Here is a 22,966-nt window from a genome sequence, read left to right on the forward strand (position 1 = left end):
AGCACAGTGTGTGTGATGGTACTAGCAGAGCACAGTGTGTGTGAAGGTACTAGCAGAGGGCAGTGTGAGCGTGATGGTACTAGCAGAGCGCAGTGTGAGCGTGATGGTACTAACAGAGCACAGTGTGAGCGTGATGGTACTAGCAGAGCACAGTGTGTGTGATGGTACTAGCAGAGCACAGTGTGTGTGATGGTACTAGCAGAGCACAGTGTGAGTGTGATGGTACTAGCAGAGCACAGTGTGAGCGTGATGGTACTAGCAGAGGGCAGTGTGAGCGTGATGGTACTAGCAGAGCGCAGTGTGAGCGTGATGGTACTAGCAGAGCACAGTGTGAGTGTGATGGTACTAGCAGAGCACAGTGTGAGTGTGATGGTACTAGCAGAGCACAGTGTGAGCGTGATGGTACTAGCAGAGCACAGTGTGAGCGTGATGGTACTAGCAGAGCACAGTGTGAGCGTGATGGTACTAGCAGAGCACAGTGTGAGTGTGATGGCACTAGCAGAGCACAGTGTGAGCGTGATGGTACTAGCAGAGCACAGTGTGAGCGTGATGGTACTAGCAGAGCACAGTGTGAGCGTGATGGTACTAGCAGAGGGCAGTGTGAGCGTGATGGTACTAGCAGAGCACAGTGTGAGCGTGATGGTACTAGCAGAGCACAGTGTGAGCGTGATGGTACTAGCAGAGCACAGTGTGTGTGATGGTACTAGCAGAGCACAGTGTGAGTGTGATGGTACTAGCAGAGGGCAGTGTGAGCGTGATGGTACTAGCAGAGGGCAGTGTGAGCGTGATGGTACTAGCAGAGCACAGTGTGTGTGATGGTACTAGCAGAGCACAGTGTGAGCGTGATGGTACTAGCAGAGCACAGTGTGAGTGTGATGGTACTAGCAGAGCACAGTGTGAGCGTGATGGTACTAGCAGAGGGCAGTGTGAGCGTGATGGTACTAGCAGAGCACAGTGTGTGTGATGGTACTAGCAGAGCACAGTGTGAGCGTGATGGTACTAGCAGAGGGCAGTGTGAGCGTGATGGTACTAGCAGAGCACAGTGTGTGTGATGGTACTAGCAGAGCACAGTGTGAGCGTGATGGTACTAGCAGAGGGCAGTGTGAGTGTGATGGTACTAGCAGAGCGCAGTGTGTGTGATGGTACTAGCAGAGCACAGTGTGAGTGTGATGGTACTAGCAGAGGGCAGTGTGAGCGTGATGGTACTAACAGAGCACAGTGTGTGTGATGGTACTAGCAGAGCACAGTGTGTGTGAAGGTACTAGCAGAGGGCAGTGTGAGTGTGATGGTACTAGCAGAGCGCAGTGTGAGCGTGATGGTACTAACAGAGCACAGTGTGAGTGTGATGGTACTAGCAGAGCACAGTGTGTGTGATGGTACTAGCAGAGCACAGTGTGTGTGATGGTACTAGCAGAGCACAGTGTGTGTGATGGTACTAGCAGAGCACAGTGTGAGCGTGATGGTACTAGCAGAGCACAGTGTGTGTGAAGGTACTAGCAGAGGGCAGTGTGAGCGTGATGGTACTAGCAGAGCGCAGTGTGAGCGTGATGGTACTAACAGAGCACAGTGTGAGTGTGATGGTACTAGCAGAGCACAGTGTGTGTGATGGTACTAGCAGAGCACAGTGTGTGTGATGGTACTAGCAGAGCACAGTGTGTGTGATGGTACTAGCAGAGCACAGTGTGAGCGTGATGGTACTAGCAGAGCACAGTGTGAGTGTGATGGTACTAGCAGAGCACAGTGTGAGCGTGATGGTACTAGCAGAGGGCAGTGTGAGCGTGATGTTACTCGCAGAGAGCAGTGTGAGCGTGATGGTACTAGCAGAGCACAGTGTGAGTGTGATGGTACTAGCAGAGCACAGTGTGAGTGTGATGGTACTAGCAGAGCACAGTGTGAGCGTGATGGTACTAGCAGAGCACAGTGTGAGCGTGATGGTACTAGCAGAGCACAGTGTGAGCGTGATGGTACTAGCAGAGCACAGTGTGAGCGTGATGGTACTAGCAGAGCACAGTGTGAGTGTGATGGTACTAGCAGAGCACAGTGTGAGCGTGATGGTACTAGCAGAGCACAGTGTGAGCGTGATGGTACTAGCAGAGCACAGTGTGAGCGTGATGGTACTAGCAGAGGGCAGTGTGAGCGTGATGGTACTAGCAGAGCACAGTGTGTGTGATGGTACTAGCAGAGCACAGTGTGAGCGTGATGGTACTAGCAGAGCACAGTGTGTGTGATGGTACTAGCAGAGCACAGTGTGAGTGTGATGGTACTAGCAGAGCACAGTGTGAGCGTGATGGTACTAGCAGAGCACAGTGTGAGCGTGATGGTACTAGCAGAGGGCAGTGTGAGCGTGATGGTACTAGCAGAGCACAGTGTGTGTGATGGTACTAGCAGAGCACAGTGTGAGCGTGATGGTACTAGCAGAGCACAGTGTGTGTGATGGTACTAGCAGAGGGCAGTGTGAGTGTGATGGTACTAGCAGAGCACAGTGTGAGCGTGATGGTACTAGCAGAGCACAGTGTGAGCGTGATGGTACTAGCAGAGGGCAGTGTGAGCGTGATGGTACTAGCAGAGCACAGTGTGTGTGATGGTACTAGCAGAGCACAGTGTGAGCGTGATGGTACTAGCAGAGGGCAGTGTGAGCGTGATGGTACTAGCAGAGCACAGTGTGTGTGATGGTACTAGCAGAGCACAGTGTGAGCGTGATGGTACTAGCAGAGCACAGTGTGAGCGTGATGGTACTAGCAGAGCACAGTGTGAGTGTGATGGTACTAGCAGAGCACAGTGTGAGCGTGATGGTACTAGCAGAGGGCAGTGTGTGTGATGGTACTAGCAGAGCACAGTGTGAGCGTGATGGTACTAGCAGAGCACAGTGTGTGTGATGGTACTAGCAGAGCACAGTGTGAGTGTGATGGTACTAGCAGAGGGCAGTGTGAGCGTGATGGTACTAGCAGAGCACAGTGTGAGTGTGATGGTACTAGCAGAGCACAGTGTGTGTGATGGTACTAGCAGAGCACAGTGTGAGTGTGATGGTACTAGCAGAGGGCAGTGTGAGCGTGATGGTACTAACAGAGCACAGTGTGTGTGATGGTACTAGCAGAGCACAGTGTGTGTGAAGGTACTAGCAGAGGGCAGTGTGAGCGTGATGGTACTAGCAGAGCGCAGTGTGAGCGTGATGGTACTAGCAGAGCACAGTGTGTGTGATGGTACTAGCAGAGCACAGTGTGAGTGTGATGGTACTAGCAGAGCACAGTGTGAGTGTGATGGTACTAGCAGAGCACAGTGTGTGTGATGGTACTAGCAGAGCACAGTGTGAGTGTGATGGTACTAGCAGAGGGCAGTGTGAGCGTGATGGTACTAACAGAGCACAGTGTGTGTGATGGTACTAGCAGAGCACAGTGTGTGTGAAGGTACTAGCAGAGGGCAGTGTGAGCGTGATGGTACTAGCAGAGCACAGTGTGAGCGTGATGGTACTAGCAGAGGGCAGTGTGAGCGTTATGGTACTAGCAGAGCACAGTGTGTGTGATGGTACTAGCAGAGCACAGTGTGAGCGTGATGGTACTAGCAGAGCGCAGTGTGAGCGTGATGGTACTAACAGAGCACAGTGTGAGCGTGATGGTACTAGCAGAGCACAGTGTGAGCGTGATGGTACTAGCAGAGCACAGTGTGTGTGATGGTACTAGCAGAGCACAGTGTGTGTGATGGTACTAGCAGAGCACAGTGTGAGTGTGATGGTACTAGCAGAGCACAGTGTGTGTGATGGTACTAGCAGAGCACAGTGTGAGCGTGATGGTACTAGCAGAGCACAGTGTGAGTGTGATGGTACTAGCAGAGCACAGTGTGAGCGTGATGGTACTAGCAGAGGGCAGTGTGAGCGTGATGGTACTAGCAGAGCGCAGTGTGAGCGTGATGGTACTAGCAGAGCACAGTGTGAGTGTGATGGTACTAGCAGAGCACAGTGTGAGTGTGATGGTACTAGCAGAGCACAGTGTGAGCGTGATGGTACTAGCAGAGCACAGTGTGAGCGTGATGGTACTAGCAGAGCACAGTGTGAGCGTGATGGTACTAGCAGAGCACAGTGTGAGCGTGATGGTACTAGCAGAGCACAGTGTGAGTGTGATGGTACTAGCAGAGCACAGTGTGAGTGTGATGGTACTAGCAGAGCACAGTGTGAGTGTGATGGTACTAGCAGAGCACAGTGTGAGCGTGATGGTACTAGCAGAGCACAGTGTGAGCGTGATGGTACTAGCAGAGCACAGTGTGAGCGTGATGGTACTAGCAGAGCACAGTGTGAGCGTGATGGTACTAGCAGAGCACAGTGTGAGCGTGATGGTACTAGCAGAGCACAGTGTGAGCGTGATGGTACTAGCAGAGCACAGTGTGAGCGTGATGGTACTAGCAGAGCACAGTGTGAGCGTGATGGTACTAGCAGAGCACAGTGTGAGTGTGATGGTACTAGCAGAGCACAGTGTGAGCGTGATGGTACTAGCAGAGCACAGTGTGAGCGTGATGGTACTAGCAGAGCACAGTGTGAGCGTGATGGTACTAGCAGAGGGCAGTGTGAGCGTTATGGTACTAGCAGAGCACAGTGTGTGTGATGGTACTAGCAGAGCACAGTGTGAGCGTGATGGTACTAGCAGAGCACAGTGTGTGTGATGGTACTAGCAGAGCACAGTGTGAGTGTGATGGTACTAGCAGAGCACAGTGTGAGCGTGATGGTACTAGCAGAGCACAGTGTGTGTGATGGTACTAGCAGAGGGCAGTGTGAGTGTGATGGTACTAGCAGAGCACAGTGTGAGCGTGATGGTACTAGCAGAGCACAGTGTGAGCGTGATGGTACTAGCAGAGGGCAGTGTGAGCGTGATGGTACTAGCAGAGCACAGTGTGTGTGATGGTACTAGCAGAGCACAGTGTGAGCGTGATGGTACAAGCAGAGGGCAGTGTGAGCGTGATGGTACTAGCAGAGCACAGTGTGTGTGATGGTACTAGCAGAGCACAGTGTGAGCGTGATGGTACTAGCAGAGCACAGTGTGAGCGTGATGGTACTAGCAGAGCACAGTGTGAGTGTGATGGTACTAGCAGAGCACAGTGTGAGCGTGATGGTACTAGCAGAGGGCAGTGTGAGCGTGATGGTACTAGCAGAGCACAGTGTGTGTGATGGTACTAGCAGAGCACAGTGTGAGCGTGATGGTACTAGCAGAGGGCAGTGTGAGCGTGATGGTACTAGCAGAGCACAGTGTGTGTGATGGTACTAGCAGAGCACAGTGTGAGCGTGATGGTACTAGCAGAGCACAGTGTGAGTGTGATGGTACTAGCAGAGGGCAGTGTGAGTGTGATGGTACTAGCAGAGGGCAGTGTGTGTGATGGTACTAGCAGAGCACAGTGTGAGTGTGATGGTACTAGCAGAGCACAGTGTGTGTGATGGTACTAGCAGAGCACAGTGTGAGTGTGATGGTACTAGCAGAGGGCAGTGTGAGCGTGATGGTACTAACAGAGCACAGTGTGTGTGATGGTACTAGCAGAGCACAGTGTGTGTGAAGGTACTAGCAGAGGGCAGTGTGAGCGTGATGGTACTAGCAGAGCGCAGTGTGAGCGTGATGGTACTAGCAGAGCGCAGTGTGAGCGTGATGGTACTAACAGAGCACAGTGTGAGCGTGATGGTACTAGCAGAGCACAGTGTGAGCGTGATGGTACTAGCAGAGCACAGTGTGAGCGTGATGGTACTAGCAGAGGGCAGTGTGAGTGTGATGGTACTAGCAGAGCGCAGTGTGTGTGATGGTACTAGCAGAGCACAGTGTGAGTGTGATGGTACTAGCAGAGGGCAGTGTGAGCGTGATGGTACTAACAGAGCACAGTGTGTGTGATGGTACTAGCAGAGCACAGTGTGTGTGAAGGTACTAGCAGAGGGCAGTGTGAGTGTGATGGTACTAGCAGAGCGCAGTGTGAGCGTGATGGTACTAACAGAGCACAGTGTGAGTGTGATGGTACTAGCAGAGCACAGTGTGTGTGATGGTACTAGCAGAGCACAGTGTGTGTGATGGTACTAGCAGAGCACAGTGTGTGTGATGGTACTAGCAGAGCACAGTGTGAGCGTGATGGTACTAGCAGAGCACAGTGTGTGTGAAGGTACTAGCAGAGGGCAGTGTGAGCGTGATGGTACTAGCAGAGCGCAGTGTGAGCGTGATGGTACTAACAGAGCACAGTGTGAGTGTGATGGTACTAGCAGAGCACAGTGTGTGTGATGGTACTAGCAGAGCACAGTGTGTGTGATGGTACTAGCAGAGCACAGTGTGTGTGATGGTACTAGCAGAGCACAGTGTGAGCGTGATGGTACTAGCAGAGCACAGTGTGAGTGTGATGGTACTAGCAGAGCACAGTGTGAGCGTGATGGTACTAGCAGAGGGCAGTGTGAGCGTGATGTTACTCGCAGAGAGCAGTGTGAGCGTGATGGTACTAGCAGAGCACAGTGTGAGTGTGATGGTACTAGCAGAGCACAGTGTGAGTGTGATGGTACTAGCAGAGCACAGTGTGAGCGTGATGGTACTAGCAGAGCACAGTGTGAGCGTGATGGTACTAGCAGAGCACAGTGTGAGCGTGATGGTACTAGCAGAGCACAGTGTGAGCGTGATGGTACTAGCAGAGCACAGTGTGAGTGTGATGGTACTAGCAGAGCACAGTGTGAGCGTGATGGTACTAGCAGAGCACAGTGTGAGCGTGATGGTACTAGCAGAGCACAGTGTGAGCGTGATGGTACTAGCAGAGGGCAGTGTGAGCGTGATGGTACTAGCAGAGCACAGTGTGTGTGATGGTACTAGCAGAGCACAGTGTGAGCGTGATGGTACTAGCAGAGCACAGTGTGTGTGATGGTACTAGCAGAGCACAGTGTGAGTGTGATGGTACTAGCAGAGCACAGTGTGAGCGTGATGGTACTAGCAGAGCACAGTGTGTGTGATGGTACTAGCAGAGGGCAGTGTGAGTGTGATGGTACTAGCAGAGCACAGTGTGAGCGTGATGGTACTAGCAGAGCACAGTGTGAGCGTGATGGTACTAGCAGAGGGCAGTGTGAGCGTGATGGTACTAGCAGAGCACAGTGTGTGTGATGGTACTAGCAGAGCACAGTGTGAGCGTGATGGTACTAGCAGAGGGCAGTGTGAGCGTGATGGTACTAGCAGAGCACAGTGTGTGTGATGGTACTAGCAGAGCACAGTGTGAGCGTGATGGTACTAGCAGAGCACAGTGTGAGCGTGATGGTACTAGCAGAGCACAGTGTGAGTGTGATGGTACTAGCAGAGCACAGTGTGAGCGTGATGGTACTAGCAGAGGGCAGTGTGTGTGATGGTACTAGCAGAGCACAGTGTGAGCGTGATGGTACTAGCAGAGCACAGTGTGTGTGATGGTACTAGCAGAGCACAGTGTGAGTGTGATGGTACTAGCAGAGGGCAGTGTGAGCGTGATGGTACTAGCAGAGCACAGTGTGAGTGTGATGGTACTAGCAGAGCACAGTGTGTGTGATGGTACTAGCAGAGCACAGTGTGAGTGTGATGGTACTAGCAGAGGGCAGTGTGAGCGTGATGGTACTAACAGAGCACAGTGTGTGTGATGGTACTAGCAGAGCACAGTGTGTGTGAAGGTACTAGCAGAGGGCAGTGTGAGCGTGATGGTACTAGCAGAGCGCAGTGTGAGCGTGATGGTACTAACAGAGCACAGTGTGAGCGTGATGGTACTAGCAGAGCACAGTGTGAGCGTGATGGTACTAGCAGAGCACAGTGTGTGTGATGGTACTAGCAGAGCACAGTGTGTGTGATGGTACTAGCAGAGCACAGTGTGAGTGTGATGGTACTAGCAGAGCACAGTGTGTGTGATGGTACTAGCAGAGCACAGTGTGAGCGTGATGGTACTAGCAGAGCACAGTGTGAGTGTGATGGTACTAGCAGAGCACAGTGTGAGCGTGATGGTACTAGCAGAGGGCAGTGTGAGCGTGATGGTACTAGCAGAGCGCAGTGTGAGCGTGATGGTACTAGCAGAGCACAGTGTGAGTGTGATGGTACTAGCAGAGCACAGTGTGAGTGTGATGGTACTAGCAGAGCACAGTGTGAGCGTGATGGTACTAGCAGAGCACAGTGTGAGCGTGATGGTACTAGCAGAGCACAGTGTGAGCGTGATGGTACTAGCAGAGCACAGTGTGAGCGTGATGGTACTAGCAGAGCACAGTGTGAGTGTGATGGTACTAGCAGAGCACAGTGTGAGTGTGATGGTACTAGCAGAGCACAGTGTGAGTGTGATGGTACTAGCAGAGCACAGTGTGAGCGTGATGGTACTAGCAGAGCACAGTGTGAGCGTGATGGTACTAGCAGAGCACAGTGTGAGCGTGATGGTACTAGCAGAGCACAGTGTGAGCGTGATGGTACTAGCAGAGCACAGTGTGAGCGTGATGGTACTAGCAGAGCACAGTGTGAGCGTGATGGTACTAGCAGAGCACAGTGTGAGCGTGATGGTACTAGCAGAGCACAGTGTGAGCGTGATGGTACTAGCAGAGCACAGTGTGAGTGTGATGGTACTAGCAGAGCACAGTGTGAGCGTGATGGTACTAGCAGAGCACAGTGTGAGCGTGATGGTACTAGCAGAGCACAGTGTGAGCGTGATGGTACTAGCAGAGGGCAGTGTGAGCGTTATGGTACTAGCAGAGCACAGTGTGTGTGATGGTACTAGCAGAGCACAGTGTGAGCGTGATGGTACTAGCAGAGCACAGTGTGTGTGATGGTACTAGCAGAGCACAGTGTGAGTGTGATGGTACTAGCAGAGCACAGTGTGAGCGTGATGGTACTAGCAGAGCACAGTGTGTGTGATGGTACTAGCAGAGGGCAGTGTGAGTGTGATGGTACTAGCAGAGCACAGTGTGAGCGTGATGGTACTAGCAGAGCACAGTGTGAGCGTGATGGTACTAGCAGAGGGCAGTGTGAGCGTGATGGTACTAGCAGAGCACAGTGTGTGTGATGGTACTAGCAGAGCACAGTGTGAGCGTGATGGTACAAGCAGAGGGCAGTGTGAGCGTGATGGTACTAGCAGAGCACAGTGTGTGTGATGGTACTAGCAGAGCACAGTGTGAGCGTGATGGTACTAGCAGAGCACAGTGTGAGCGTGATGGTACTAGCAGAGCACAGTGTGAGTGTGATGGTACTAGCAGAGCACAGTGTGAGCGTGATGGTACTAGCAGAGGGCAGTGTGAGCGTGATGGTACTAGCAGAGCACAGTGTGTGTGATGGTACTAGCAGAGCACAGTGTGAGCGTGATGGTACTAGCAGAGGGCAGTGTGAGCGTGATGGTACTAGCAGAGCACAGTGTGTGTGATGGTACTAGCAGAGCACAGTGTGAGCGTGATGGTACTAGCAGAGCACAGTGTGAGTGTGATGGTACTAGCAGAGGGCAGTGTGAGTGTGATGGTACTAGCAGAGGGCAGTGTGTGTGATGGTACTAGCAGAGCACAGTGTGAGTGTGATGGTACTAGCAGAGCACAGTGTGTGTGATGGTACTAGCAGAGCACAGTGTGAGTGTGATGGTACTAGCAGAGGGCAGTGTGAGCGTGATGGTACTAACAGAGCACAGTGTGTGTGATGGTACTAGCAGAGCACAGTGTGTGTGAAGGTACTAGCAGAGGGCAGTGTGAGCGTGATGGTACTAGCAGAGCGCAGTGTGAGCGTGATGGTACTAGCAGAGCGCAGTGTGAGCGTGATGGTACTAACAGAGCACAGTGTGAGCGTGATGGTACTAGCAGAGCACAGTGTGAGCGTGATGGTACTAGCAGAGCACAGTGTGTGTGATGGTACTAGCAGAGCACAGTGTGTGTGATGGTACTAGCAGAGCACAGTGTGAGTGTGATGGTACTAGCAGAGCACAGTGTGAGCGTGATGGTACTAGCAGAGGGCAGTGTGAGCGTGATGGTACTAGCAGAGCACAGTGTGAGCGTGATGGTACTAGCAGAGCACAGTGTGAGTGTGATGGTACTAGCAGAGCACAGTGTGAGCGTGATGGTACTAGCAGAGCACAGTGTGAGCGTGATGGTACTAGCAGAGCACAGTGTGAGCGTGATGGTACTAGCAGAGCACAGTGTGAGCGTGATGGTACTAGCAGAGCACAGTGTGAGCGTGATGGTACTAGCAGAGCACAGTGTGAGCGTGATGGTACTAGCAGAGGGCAGTGTGAGCGTGATGGTACTAGCAGAGCACAGTGTGTGTGATGGTACTAGCAGAGCACAGTGTGAGCGTGATGGTACTAGCAGAGCACAGTGTGTGTGATGGTACTAGCAGAGCACAGTGTGAGTGTGATGGTACTAGCAGAGCACAGTGTGAGCGTGATGGTACTAGCAGAGCACAGTGTGTGTGATGGTACTAGCAGAGGACAGTGTGAGTGTGATGGTACTAGCAGAGGGCAGTGTGAGCGTGATGGTACTAGCAGAGCACAGTGTGTGTGATGGTACTAGCAGAGCACAGTGTGAGCGTGATGGTACTAGCAGAGCACAGTGTGAGCGTGATGGTACTAGCAGAGCACAGTGTGAGTGTGATGGTACTAGCAGAGCACAGTGTGTGTGATGGTACTAGCAGAGCACAGTGTGAGCGTGATGGTACTAGCAGAGCACAGTGTGTGTGATGGTACTAGCAGAGCACAGTGTGAGCGTGATGGTACTAGCAGAGCACAGTGTGAGCGTGATGTTACTAGCAGAGCACAGTGTGAGCGTGATGGTACTAGCAGAGCACAGTGTGTGTGATGGTACTAGCAGAGCACAGTGTGTGTGATGGTACTAGCAGAGCACAGTGTGAGTGTGTGGGTCTGTGTAGAACCTGCATTATACTTGTGCACCTTTAAGACAGATTGCCTCAGTGTTGTGTGTTTTTGTTTCGGTAGCTAATGGGAACGCGCGTTATGGAGTCTCAGAGAATCTCCTACGTGAGATGGACGAGGCAAACCAGGAACTGCAGAGGAAGAGGCAGGTCACACCTCCATCCCTCTCTGCCCCCTCCCAAACCTGCCCTTCCCTTCCCTGTCCTCTTGGCTAAGAACACTATGTCCCATACAGTACAGTGACCCATATAGTACAGTGACCCATATAGTACAGTGACCTTGTGTGGGATCCTTGTACTGTCTTCGGTGTCCTATTTACCAATAAAAGTTGACATATTTTTCCGTCTGGATTCACCTCCGTGTCGGAACCACTGCATAATCCTGTCTCATAATCATCTCCATCATTTCAGTGACCCCTCCATAAACCGTGCACTGCATAACTCACACAGAAGACATGGATGCGTGTTTAAAGCACAGCGTGTAAGGGGGGCGGTTTCCTTTGTTCACAGGAACGAGTCTGACACAGAAGCCCACCGCGTGGCGCTGCACCTCCATCTCTCCTCCCGGTATCGTTTTGATAACGGCGCCCTGCACCCATCCGCTGCCCGCAGCGACAGTGTACTGGACATCACTGCTGACCGGCGGCAGACCGTGGGGGAACTGAGACGGACGGTTTTCCAGGTGACTTTCTGCTCTTCTCGCTATAATGTCCTAAGAAATGACCAGACGCGTGCACTGCCCACACACAGCGTCTTCACATGATCTTTGTGTTTATTAACTGTGTGCAACTGGTCTCCGCTGCTTTTGGGAGGGTAGTTCCCCCACCCCTCCAAGGTTTACGCTCGCCCCTCCCCACTTCCCAAGTTGGCAGGCCAGTTTCATTTTGCTGGGTTACGACAGATCCAATGTGATCATTCTTCCTGTAATTATACAGGTAAATAAGAATTTTAACTCAGGTAGTGTTAGGACCTGCTAACGGTCATGCCTTGTAAGTGGCAGCAGGCTTAAGACGCTTTGGCCAAAGGGTTATTCAAGAGAATATATAGGTATTGCACTGCGTATTTTTGTCACATTGGAAGTAGCTTTGGGCATCTTTGTCTGTTTTTTGTGGTCTTCACATGATACAACACGGAAGGTTCCTGGGAAGGTGACAGCTCCCTAGTTGTATTGTCTGAATCTGCCATCGTCGTTCTTTTGGTTTATTTCTAATACTTTTTTGGGGAGGGGGGGGAGTAGAATAAGCAATAGATCTGTCCCCTTCGTGTACTTGTGTCTCCTACACATCGTCCCCACGTTCTGCGCTGAAATTCTCTCGTAGTGATGTCCTCACGCGCTAGAGAAGAGGACGGCGAGAGACGTGCACATAAAATAGAGCAGAACATTTGTTTTTTTACATGGAAGATAATTACTGGACAGCAGAAGAACCAGGTGCAATGTCCGCAGAAGCGACAGTGGATGTCAGGGCACTCAGACAGGATCAGGAAAATCAGCCAGATGTATAAGAAACTTGATTAAAAAAAAGGGTACCAGCATGTGCAAAAAGTAAAAAAGGCTTTATTTAGAACAAAAAGTGGGTGGTAGACAAGACAAAAAAAGTCCTCCCACGCGTTTCACGCAAGTGTTCCGCTTTCTCAAGGAGAAGCTACAGGATCATACAGGGGTGCCAGGGGTGCGGGTCAGGGGGCTGGATCAGCGAAAAGTGGAACCACCACGAGAAGGCTGCGTTGTAATTTTTGGATTCATTTATAGACTTTCAGCTTCAACATTTTGCAGCCTGTATAACGTCTGCACCTATATATATATATATATATATATATATATATATATATATATATATATATATATATATATATATATTTAAATCACCTTGGCTCACTAAGGAGTTTCCGTGTGAAGAAACATTTGCACTTGGCTGCCTAGGTAATGACGTAAAAATGGGTATGGACCAAAGCAACCCCCCCTGCCCACGAGCCCTGGTATATCTGTCGCACTCTTCTTTTAACCTTTCCACATCCCGAGGGGCAAAGCTGTAGCCTCCTGCAGGGAGCGGGGTAAATACATGCATGCGTATGACTTGGCGGACCTGCTGATGATGGGTAACCTCCTGCTCTCTATGCCCCAGCTGTTGGATCGGTCGGTGGAGGGCCGGGTATTGAGCATCGCGAGGGCTCTTCCCGCAGGACTACACCTCTTCCAGGAGCTGCACGGTAAGTGCCTGGGGAACAGGGAGCAGGGAGAGGAAATGGCTATGTTGGGAAATAAATGTACATTTTTTTTTTAACTTAGGTTTGAAGCAGGGGGTCTCCAGAACTGAACCCCATTAATTTCAGCTCTGGCAGCCCCCTGCTTCCCGAGATACAGACCTCCAAAAGGGGGTGCAGATATCTTGCAAAATGTAAAGGTCCCGCATCACGCCGGCCTATAGGAAGCAGAACCTGGTGACATCACGTCTTCCTATTGGCCCGCAGGATGCAGGAGCTTTGAAACTCCACCATTACAAGAACCCAAGCGGAGCAGTTACCGGCACCACCTACAGAGGTCTGTATCTCTGGAAGCAGGGGGTGCCTGGAGCTGAAATATTAAAGGGGTTCAGCTCCGGAGACCCCCTGCTGCCGCCCTATATTCAGGATTGGGTTGCCTCTTTGAGATGCACATTTCCGTTACAATTAATAAGTGTTTGGTTAGAAATGTGGAACGGTCGAGCACGGGAACATTTTCATTCTGAATAATCCAGACCGTGTGCAAGCACTTTGCACAAAGTAAAGGGACGTGACCCCCCCCCCCCACACACACCCCACACCCCCCCAACCTACCGTACAACTGGCCAACTATTTAATCTTTCAGTGCGGCGGCGGCCCCCTGGATAACGGGTAACCCCGCATTTCATCCCCCTGCTTTTTCCTCCAGATGCCAAGCTGTGCTTGGGCAGCGCAGGACTCGCAGACGGGGGGGACCTCTTTGTGTGGAACGGGAAGGAGGTGAGAGAGGAGGCGGGATTAGGGATTTGGGACTTAAAAGGATTCTACCTGTCCGATACGCATCCTTGGAAGAGTCAGTGATACTAAGGCAGGGGCGGCCAACTCCAGTCCTCAAGGGTCACCAACAGGTCAGGTTTTGAGGATATCCCTGCTTCAGCACAGGTGGCTCAGTCTTTGAGCCACTGATTGAGCCACCTGTGCTGAAGCAGGGATATCCTCAAAACCAGACGTGTTGGTGGCCCTTGAGGACTGGAGTTGGCCATTCCTGCAAAAAGATGACTTCCTGGCTCTTATTCATTATGCTGTGTATCCGTCCTCCCCATGCTGGGGAAGATTTTAGCCCCGTTCTGAACTGATCTTTTCCCCAGCACTGGTGGGGCGAGTTCACAGCATATTGAAGACCAGAAGGTTTTAGGATTATTTAGAAAACGGGGACTGAAATATCATAGTGACAGTCATTGTGGCAGCAGTGTTCCTGTCACCGCTGGGCCACCTCCACCCATTGCCCACATACAGCATTTACAGTGAAGTTCCCTGCGTGTATTCCACGTGGGGGAGCCAGGCATCGCAGGCGGATAATTATCTCGTGTGATCTCCCCCCCCCCGGCCTGAATGGAGGAGATCTTCGATGGGGAGGCTGTGCGCTGCTCTGCTGTGTACGGCGACGGGTTCTAATGAGAGGCTTGTTTTCCCTGCAGGTCGGGGGTCTGGCGGTACAGAGCGGAGCCCACTGCGCTCCTCTCCTCCTCACCATCCTGCGCCCGGCCCTACACAGCGACTCGTCTCCGGAGCCGCCGTACACGGAGAGTCAGAGCGTCTTCCCGTGCAGCTCCCGGCTCAGCGACGTACGCCAGGCGCTGGCCTGTCCGACCCCCCAGGAATCGCTGCTGTGCTCTCCCTCTGCAGAGGGCAGCGGAGGCTGGAGTGTCTGCCCCCCGGGGGAGATGGGCAAGACCCTCAGGGAGCTGGGTCTGAAAGACGGGAGCTCCCTCCTCCTGCTGGACAGACCTGCGGAGGGGTGAGAGTTACACTGTAATTACTCCGGCCAGATTTAGTCGGTAACTAATTCCTCCTTCGACAACGTGCGTATTTCACGGAAATTGCCGGTCACCGTGAATATTCATGTTTATTTTGAAGATGTACTTGACTTTTTTTACAATTCGTTCCGATGATGTGAATTAAAATGAGTATTTGTCGCCAACAATACCACGCGCGCATGCGCTGCCAGCCAATCATTGCTTCGTGTTAAAATGGTTTGGGAAGCAACATAGTAGGGCCCCTCAGCAGGGAAGGGGTTAATGCTGACCTGTGACTGCTTTGCAGGGCGCTGGGCAGTGGCAGAGGGTCGGTCCAGGCCTCAGACCAGAGCTTCCTCCAAGTCCAGGATTTGTACAGGTCAGAGGGCGAGCGGCAGACGGTCCGAATCCCTGCAGCTCCCGGGACTGTGAGTACGGAGGGCACTGATCCACATCCACGGGGCACCTATCCCACGGGGTGCTTGTCACTGATCATTCCCCACACAGGATACTCCCCCTATCACGCAGAGATATTGCCCATCAAACTGGGCTGTCGGAGCCCCCCCCCCCACCCCCCCAGTTACATCCTCATGGAGGCTGAATAGAGATTCATTACCATTCCTTCGGAGGACTGGCTTGTTCTTTTCCAGGAGAAGCGGAAGCCAGAAGGATTAGCAATGAATCTCATCCCACTGCTTACTCCGGACGTTCCCACGTGTGAGTGGCTGCCTTCTGTCCCCTGCAATGAAACTGAGAATGTCTCTATTATTGTGTCAAATGTAATTCTGTACAGATCCTATAGTGTGTGTGTGTTTGTGTGTGTGTGTGTGTGTGTGTGTGTGTTTGTGTGAATATATAGTACCATATTAAAGCGTTGTGCGTGCGTGTGCGGGTATGTACTGTTCAGTCCTTTTCTGACCCCTCCCCTGTTTTTCCCCTCCTCAGATGGTGTCCGATCTCCGTAATAAGGCTATTGAGATGTTGGGGTTACAGATGGAGAGAGGTAAGGATCCCAGGCTTTCAGTAATTTGCCGGATAGCCTGATCCCTCCCTTTCCCAAACGCCTCCCCCACACTCCGGCTCATATCAACCAGTGTTTGCCAGGGGGAGCAACAGGTGAGTGCAGAGATCTTAGCCCTTCTGTGCTTGAAGCACTGAAAGAGTTAAAGGCTGATTCATTGCTGGTCTAAGTTATGAAGGAAAGTCAAATTAAAATATCCCTGAAGTCCTCCTCCTCTAGGAATTTCTGGGGGCAGCGCTGCACTGTAATGTGTGAGGCCTGTTCCCTTAGGGGTCTGCAGTGTAATGTGTGAGGCCTGGCTCCCTTAGGGGTGCTGCAGTGTAATGTGTGAGGCCTGTTCCCTTAGGGGTGCTGCACTGTAATGTGTGAGGCCTGGCTCCCTTAGGGGTGCTGCACTGTAATGTGTGAGGCCTGTTCCCTTAGGGGTGCTGCAGTGTAATGTGTGAGGCCTGGCTCCCTTAGGGGTGCTGCACTGTAATGTGTGAGGCCTGTTCCCTTAGGGGTGCTGCAGTGTAATGTGTGAGGCCTGGCTCCCTTAGGGGTGCTGCAGTGTAATGTGTGAGGCCTGGCTCCCTTAGGGGTTCTGCAGTGTAATGTGTGAGGCCTGGCTCCCTTAGGGGTGCTGCAGTGTAATGTGTGAGGCCTGGCTCCCTTAGGGGTGCTGCAGTGTAATGTGTGAGGCCTGGCTCCCTTAGGGGTGCTGCAGTGTAATGTGTGAGGCCTGGCTCCCTTAGGGGTGCTGCACTGTAATGTGTGAGGCCTGGCTCCCTTAGGGGTGCTGCAGTGTAATGTGTGAGGCCTGGCTTCCTTAGGGGTGCTGCAGTGTAATGTGTGAGGCCTGGCTCCCTTAGGGGTGCTGCAGTGTAATGTGTGAGGCCTGGCTTCCTTAGGGGTGCTGCAGTGTAATGTGTGAGGCCTGGCTCCCTTAGGGGGTCTGCACTGTAATGTGTGAGGCCTGGCTCCCTTATTGGTGCTGCAGTGTAATGTGTGAGGCCTGGCTCCCTTAGGGGTGCTGCAGTGTAATGTGTGAGGCCTGGCTCCCTTAGGGGTTCTGCACTGTAATGTGTGAGGCCTGGCTCCCTTAGGGGTTCTGCAGTGTAATGTGTGAGGCCTGGCTCCCTTAGGGGTGCTGCACTGTAATGTGTGAGGCCTGGCTCCCTTAGGGGTTATGCAGTGTAATGTGTGAGGCCTGGCTCCCTTAGGGGTTCTGCAGTGTAATGTGTGAGGCCTGGCTCCCTTAGGTGTTCTGCACTGTAATGTGGGAGGCCTGGCTCCCTTAGGGGGTCTGCACTGTAATGTGTGAGGCCTGGCTCCCTTAGGGGGTCTGCACTGTAATGTGTGAGGCCTGGCTCCCTTAGGGGTGCTGCAGTGTAATGTGTGAGGCCTTGCTCCCTTAGGGGTGCTGCAGTGTAATGTGTGGGGCCTGGCTCCCTTAGGGGGTCTGCACTGTAATGTGTGAGGCCTGGCTCCCTTAGGGGTGCTGCACTGTAATGTGTGAGGCCTGGCTCCCTTAGGGGTGCTGCACTGTAATGTGTGAAGCCTGGCTCCCTTAGGGGTTCTGCAGTGTAATGTGTGAGGCCTGGCTCCCTTAGGGGTGCTGCAGTGTAATGTGTGAGGCCTGGCTCCCTTAGGGGTGCTGCAGTGTAATGTGTGAGGCCTGGCTCCCTTAGGGGTTCTGCACTGTAATGTGTGAGGCCTGGCTCCCTTAGGGGTTCTGCAGTGTAATGTGTGAGGCCTGGCTCCCTTAGGGGTGCTGCAGTGTAATGTGTGAGGCCCGGCTCCCTTAGGGGTGCTGCAGTGTAATGTGTGAGGCCCGGCTCCCTTAGGGGTTCTGCAGTGTAATGTGTGAGGCCCGGCTCCCTTAGGGGTGCTGCAGTGTAATGTGTGAGGCCCGGCTCCCTTAGGGGTGCTGCAGTGTAATGTGTGAGGCCTGGCTCCCTTAGGGGTGCTGCAGTGTAATGTGTGAGGCCTGGCTCCCTTAGGGGTGCTGCAGTGTATGTGTGAGGCCTGGCTCCCTTAGGGGTGCTGCAGTGTAATGTGCGAGGCCTGGCTCCCTTAGGGGTGCTGCAGTGTAATGTGCGAGGCCTGGCTCCCTTAGGGGTGCTGCAGTGTAATGTGCGAGGCCTGGCTCCCTTAGGGGTGCTGCAGTGTAATGTGCGAGGCCTGGCTCCCTTAGGGGTGCTGCAGTGTAATGTGCGAGGCCTGGCTCCCTTAGGGGTGCTGCAGTGTAATGTGTGAGGCCTGGCTCCCTTAGGGGTGCTGCAGTGTAATGTGCGAGGCCTGGCTCCCTTAGGGGTGCTGCAGTGTAATGTGTGAGGCCTGGCTCCCTTAGGGGTGCTGCAGTGTAATGTGCGAGGCCTGGCTCCCTTAGGGGTGCTGCAGTGTAATGTGCGAGGCCTGGCTCCCTTAGGGGTGCTGCAGTGTAATGTGTGAGGCCTGGCTCCCTTAGGGGTGCTGCAGTGTAATGTGTGAGGCCTGGCTCCCTTAGGGGTGCTGCAGTGTAATGTGTGAGGCCTGGCTCCCTTAGGGGTGCTGCAGTGTAATGTGCGAGGCCTGGCTCCCTTAGGGGTGCTGCAGTGTAATGTGTGAGGCCTGGCTCCCTTAGGGGTGCTGCAGTGTAATGTGTGAGGCCTGGCTCCCTTAGGGGTTCTGCACTGTAATGTGTGAGGCCTGGTTCCCTTAGGGGTGCTGCAGTGTAATGTGTGAGGCCTGGTTCCCTTAGGGGTGCTGCAGTGTAATGTGTGAGGCCCGGCTCCCTTAGGGGTGCTGCAGTGTAATGTGCGAGGCCTGTTCCCTTAGGGGTTCTGCAGTGTAATGTGTGAGGCCTGGCTCCCTTAGGGGTGCTGCAGTGTAATGTGCGAGGCCTGGCTCCCTTAGGGGTGCTGCAGTGTAATGTGTGAGGCCTGGCTCCCTTAGGGGTGCTGCAGTGTAATGTGTGAGGCCTGGCTCCCTTAGGGGTGCTGCACTGTAATGTGTGAGGCCTGGCTCCCTTAGGGGTTCTGCAGTGTAATGTGCGAGGCCTGGCTCCCTTAGGGGTGCTGCACTGTAATGTGTGAGGCCTGGCTCCCTTAGGGGTGCTGCACTGTAATGTGTGAGGCCTGGCTCCCTTAGGGGTGCTGCAGTGTAATGTGCGAGGCCTGGCTCCCTTAGGGGTGCTGCAGTGTAATGTGAGAGGCCTGGCTCCCTTAGGGGTGCTGCAGTGTAATGTGTGAGGCCTGGCTCCCTTAGGGGTGCTGCAGTGTAATGTGCGAGGCCTGGCTCCCTTAGGGGTGCTGCAGTGTAATGTGTGAGGCCTGGCTCCCTTAGGGGTGCTGCAGTGTAATGTGTGAGGCCTGGCTCCCTTAGGGGTTCTGCAGTGTAATGTGTGAGGCCTGGCTCCCTTAGGGGTGCTGCAGTGTAATGTGTGAGGCCTGGCTCCCTTAGGGGTGCTGCAGTGTAATGTGTGAGGCCTGGCTCCCTTAGGGGTGCTGCAGTGTAATGTGCGAGGCCTGGCTCCCTTAGGGGTTCTGCACTGTAATGTGTGAGGCCTGGCTCCCTTAGGGGTTCTGCAGTGTAATGTGTGAGGCCTGGCTCCCTTAGGGGTGCTGCAGTGTAATGTGTGAGGCCTGGCTCCCTTAGGGGTGCTGCACTGTAATGTGTGAGGCCTGGCTCCCTTAGGGGTGCTGCAGTGTAATGTGTGAGGCCTGGCTCCCTTAGGGGTGCTGCAGTGTAATGTGCGAGGCCTGGCTCCCTTAGGGGTGCTGCACTGTAATGTGCGAGGCCTGGCTCCCTTAGGGGTGCTGCACTGTAATGTGTGAGGCCTGGCTCCCTTAGGGGTGCTGCACTGTAATGTGTGAGGCCTGGCTCCCTTAGGGGTGCTGCAGTGTATGTGTGAGGCCTGGCTCCCTTAGGGGTTCTGCAGTGTAATGTGCGAGGCCTGGCTCCCTTAGGGGTGCTGCACTGTAATGTGTGAGGCCTGGCTCCCTTAGGGGTGCTGCAGTGTAATGTGCGAGGCCTGGCTCCCTTAGGGGTGCTGCACTGTAATGTGTGAGGCCTGGTTCCCTTAGGGGTGCTGCACTGTAATGTGTGAGGCCTGGCTCCCTTAGGGGTGCTGCAGTGTAATGTGTGAGGCCTGGCTCCCTTAGGGGTGCTGCAGTGTAATGTGTGAGGCCTGGCTCCCTTAGGGGGTCTGCACTGTAATGTGTGAGGCCTGGCTCCCTTAGGGGTGCTGCAGTGTAATGTGCGAGGCCTGGCTCCCTTAGGGGTGCTGCAGTGTAATGTGTGAGGCCTGGCTCCCTTAGGGGTTCTGCAGTGTAATGTGGGAGGCCTGGCTCCCTTAGGGGTGCTGCAGTGTAATGTGTGAGGCCTGGCTCCCTTAGGGGTTCTGCAGTGTAATGTGTGAGGCCTGGCTCCCTTAGGGGTGCTGCAGTGTAATGTGCGAGGCCTGGCTCCCTTAGGTGTGCTGCAGTGTAATGTGTGAGGCCTGGCTCCCTTAGGGGTGCTGCACTGTAATGTGTGAGGCCTGGCTCCCTTAGGGGTGCTGCAGTGTAATGTGTGAGGCCTGGCTCCCTTAGGGGTGCTGCAGTGTAATGTGTGAGGCCTGGCTTCCTTAGGGGTGCTGCAGTGTAATGTGTGAGGCCTGGCTCCCTTAGGGGTTCTGCAGTGTAATGTGTGAGGCCTGGCTCCCTTAGGGGTTCTGCAGTGTAATGTGTGAGGCCTGGCTCCCTTAGGGGTTCTGCAGTGTAATGTGTGAGGCCTGGCTCCCTTAGGGGTGCTGCAGTGTAATGTGTGAGGCCTGGCTCCCTTAGGGGTGCTGCAGTGTAATGTGCGAGGCCTGGCTCCCTTAGGGGTGCTGCACTGTAATGTGTGAGGCCTGGCTCCCTTAGGGGTGCTGCACTGTAATGTGTGAGGCCTGGCTTCCTTAGGGGTTCTGCAGTGTAATGTGTGAGGCCTGGCTCCCTTAGGGGTGCTGCAGTGTAATGTGTGAGGCCTGGCTCCCTTAGGGGGTCTGCACTGTAATGTGTGAGGCCTGGCTCCCTTAGGGGTGCTGCAGTGTAATGTGCGAGGCCTGGCTCCCTTAGGGGTGCTGCAGTGTAATGTGTGAGGCCTGGCTCCCTTAGGGGTTCTGCAGTGTAATGTGGGAGGCCTGGCTCCCTTAGGGGTGCTGCAGTGTAATGTGTGAGGCCTGGCTCCCTTAGGGGTTCTGCAGTGTAATGTGTGAGGCCTGGCTCCCTTAGGGGTGCTGCAGTGTAATGTGTGAGGCCTGGCTCCCTTAGGGGTGCTGCAGTGTAATGTGTGAGGCCTGGCTCCCTTAGGGGTGCTGCAGTGTAATGTGCGAGGCCTGGCTCCCTTAGGGGTGCTGCAGTGTAATGTGCGAGGCCTGGCTCCCTTAGGGGTGCTGCAGTGTAATGTGTGAGGCCTGGCTCCCTTAGGGGTGCTGCACTGTAATGTGTGAGGCCTGGCTCCCTTAGGGGTTCTGCAGTGTAATGTGTGAGGCCTGGCTCCCTTAGGGGTGCTGCAGTGTAATGTGTGAGGCCTGGCTCCCTTAGGGGTGCTGCAGTGTAATGTGTGAGGCCTGGCTCCCTTAGGGGTGCTGCAGTGTAATGTGTGAGGCCTGGCTCCCTTAGGGGTTCTGCAGTGTAATGTGTGAGGCCTGGCTCCCTTAGGGGTGCTGCACTGTAATGTGTGAGGCCTGGCTCCCTTAGGGGTGCTGCACTGTAATGTGTGAGGCCTGGCTCCCTTAGGGGTGCTGCAGTGTAATGTGTGAGGCCTGGCTCCCTTAGGGGTGCTGCAGTGTAATGTGTGAGGCCTGGCTCCCTTAGGGGTGCTGCAGTGTAATGTGTGAGGCCTGGCTCCCTTAGGGGTGCTGCAGTGTAATGTGTGAGGCCTGGCTCCCTTAGGGGTGCTGCAGTGTAATGTGTGAGGCCTGGCTCCCTTAGGGGTTATGCAGTGTAATGTGTGAGGCCTGGCTCCCTTAGGGGTGCTGCAGTGTAATGTGTGAGGCCTGGCTCCCTTAGGGGTGCTGCAGTGTAATGTGTGAGGCCTGGCTCCCTTAGGGGTGCTGCAGTGTAATGTGTGAGGCCTGGCTCCCTTAGGGGTGCTGCAGTGTAATGTGTGAGGCCTGGCTCCCTTAGGGGTGCTGCAGTGTAATGTGTGAGGCCTGGCTCCCTTAGGGGTTATGCAGTGTAATGTGTGAGGCCTGGCTCCCTTAGGGGTGCTGCAGTGTAATGTGTGAGGCCTGGCTCCCTTAGGGGTGCTGCACTGTAATGTGTGAGGCCTGGCTCCCTTAGGGGTGCTGCACTGTAATGTGTGAGGCCTGGCTCCCTTAGGTGTGCTGCAGTGTAATGTGTGAGGCCTGGCTCCCTTAGGGGTGCTGCACTGTAATGTGTGAGGCCTGGCTCCCTTAGGGGTGCTGCACTGTAATGTGTGAGGCCTGGCTCCCTTAGGGGTGCTGCAGTGTAATGTGTGAGGCCTGGCTCCCTTAGGGGGTCTGCACTGTAATGTGTGAGGCCTGGCTCCCTTAGGGGGTCTGCACTGTAATGTGTGAGGCCTGGCTCCCTTAGGGGTGCTGCAGTGTAATGTGTGAGGCCTGGCTCCCTTAGGGGTGCTGCAGTGTAATGTGTGAGGCCTGGCTCCCTTAGGGGTGCTGCACTGTAATGTGTGAGGCATGGCTCCCTTAGGGGTTCTGCAGTGTAATGTGTGAGGCCTGGCTCCCTTAGGGGTTCTGCAGTGTAATGTGTGAGGCCTGGCTCCCTTAGGGGTGCTGCACTGTAATGTGTGAGGCATGGCTCCCTTAGGGGTTCTGCAGTGTAATGTGTGAGGCCTGGCTCCCTTAGGGGTTCTGCACTGTAATGTGTGAGGCCTGGCTCCCTTAGGGGTGCTGCAGTGTAATGTGTGAGGCCTGGCTCCCTTAGGGGGTCTGCACTGTAATGTGTGAGGCCTGGCTCCCTTAGGGGGTCTGCACTGTAATGTGTGAGGCCTGGCTCCCTTAGGTGTGCTGCAGTGTAATGTGTGAGGCCTGGCTCCCTTAGGGGTGCTGCAGTGTAATGTGTGAGGCCTGGCTCCCTTAGGGGTGCTGCACTGTAATGTGTGAGGCATGGCTCCCTTAGGGGTTCTGCAGTGTAATGTGTGAGGCCTGGCTC

General features: G+C 53.9%; 1 protein-coding gene across 4 annotated transcripts in view; it reads left to right on the forward strand.

The window, feature by feature from the left end:
• The window catches only part of USP40 (ubiquitin specific peptidase 40), a 55,137-nt gene that overhangs the window by 21,176 nt on the left and 10,995 nt on the right, over nucleotides 1-22,966 (forward strand). For all 4 annotated transcript variants that reach the window (XM_075607363.1, XM_075607366.1, XM_075607365.1 and 1 more), the window contains 7 exons: nucleotides 10,894-10,975; nucleotides 11,340-11,511; nucleotides 12,953-13,037; nucleotides 13,738-13,808; nucleotides 14,507-14,826; nucleotides 15,132-15,252; nucleotides 15,770-15,827. In XM_075607363.1, coding sequence (XP_075463478.1) covers nucleotides 10,894-10,975; nucleotides 11,340-11,511; nucleotides 12,953-13,037; nucleotides 13,738-13,808; nucleotides 14,507-14,826; nucleotides 15,132-15,252; nucleotides 15,770-15,827 — 909 coding nt within the window. The remainder of the gene's footprint in view (nucleotides 1-10,893; nucleotides 10,976-11,339; nucleotides 11,512-12,952; nucleotides 13,038-13,737; nucleotides 13,809-14,506; nucleotides 14,827-15,131; nucleotides 15,253-15,769; nucleotides 15,828-22,966) is intronic.

Source organism: Ascaphus truei, chromosome 7, assembly GCF_040206685.1.
Source record: "Ascaphus truei isolate aAscTru1 chromosome 7, aAscTru1.hap1, whole genome shotgun sequence".
NCBI classification, from domain to species: Eukaryota; Metazoa; Chordata; class Amphibia; order Anura; family Ascaphidae; genus Ascaphus; species Ascaphus truei.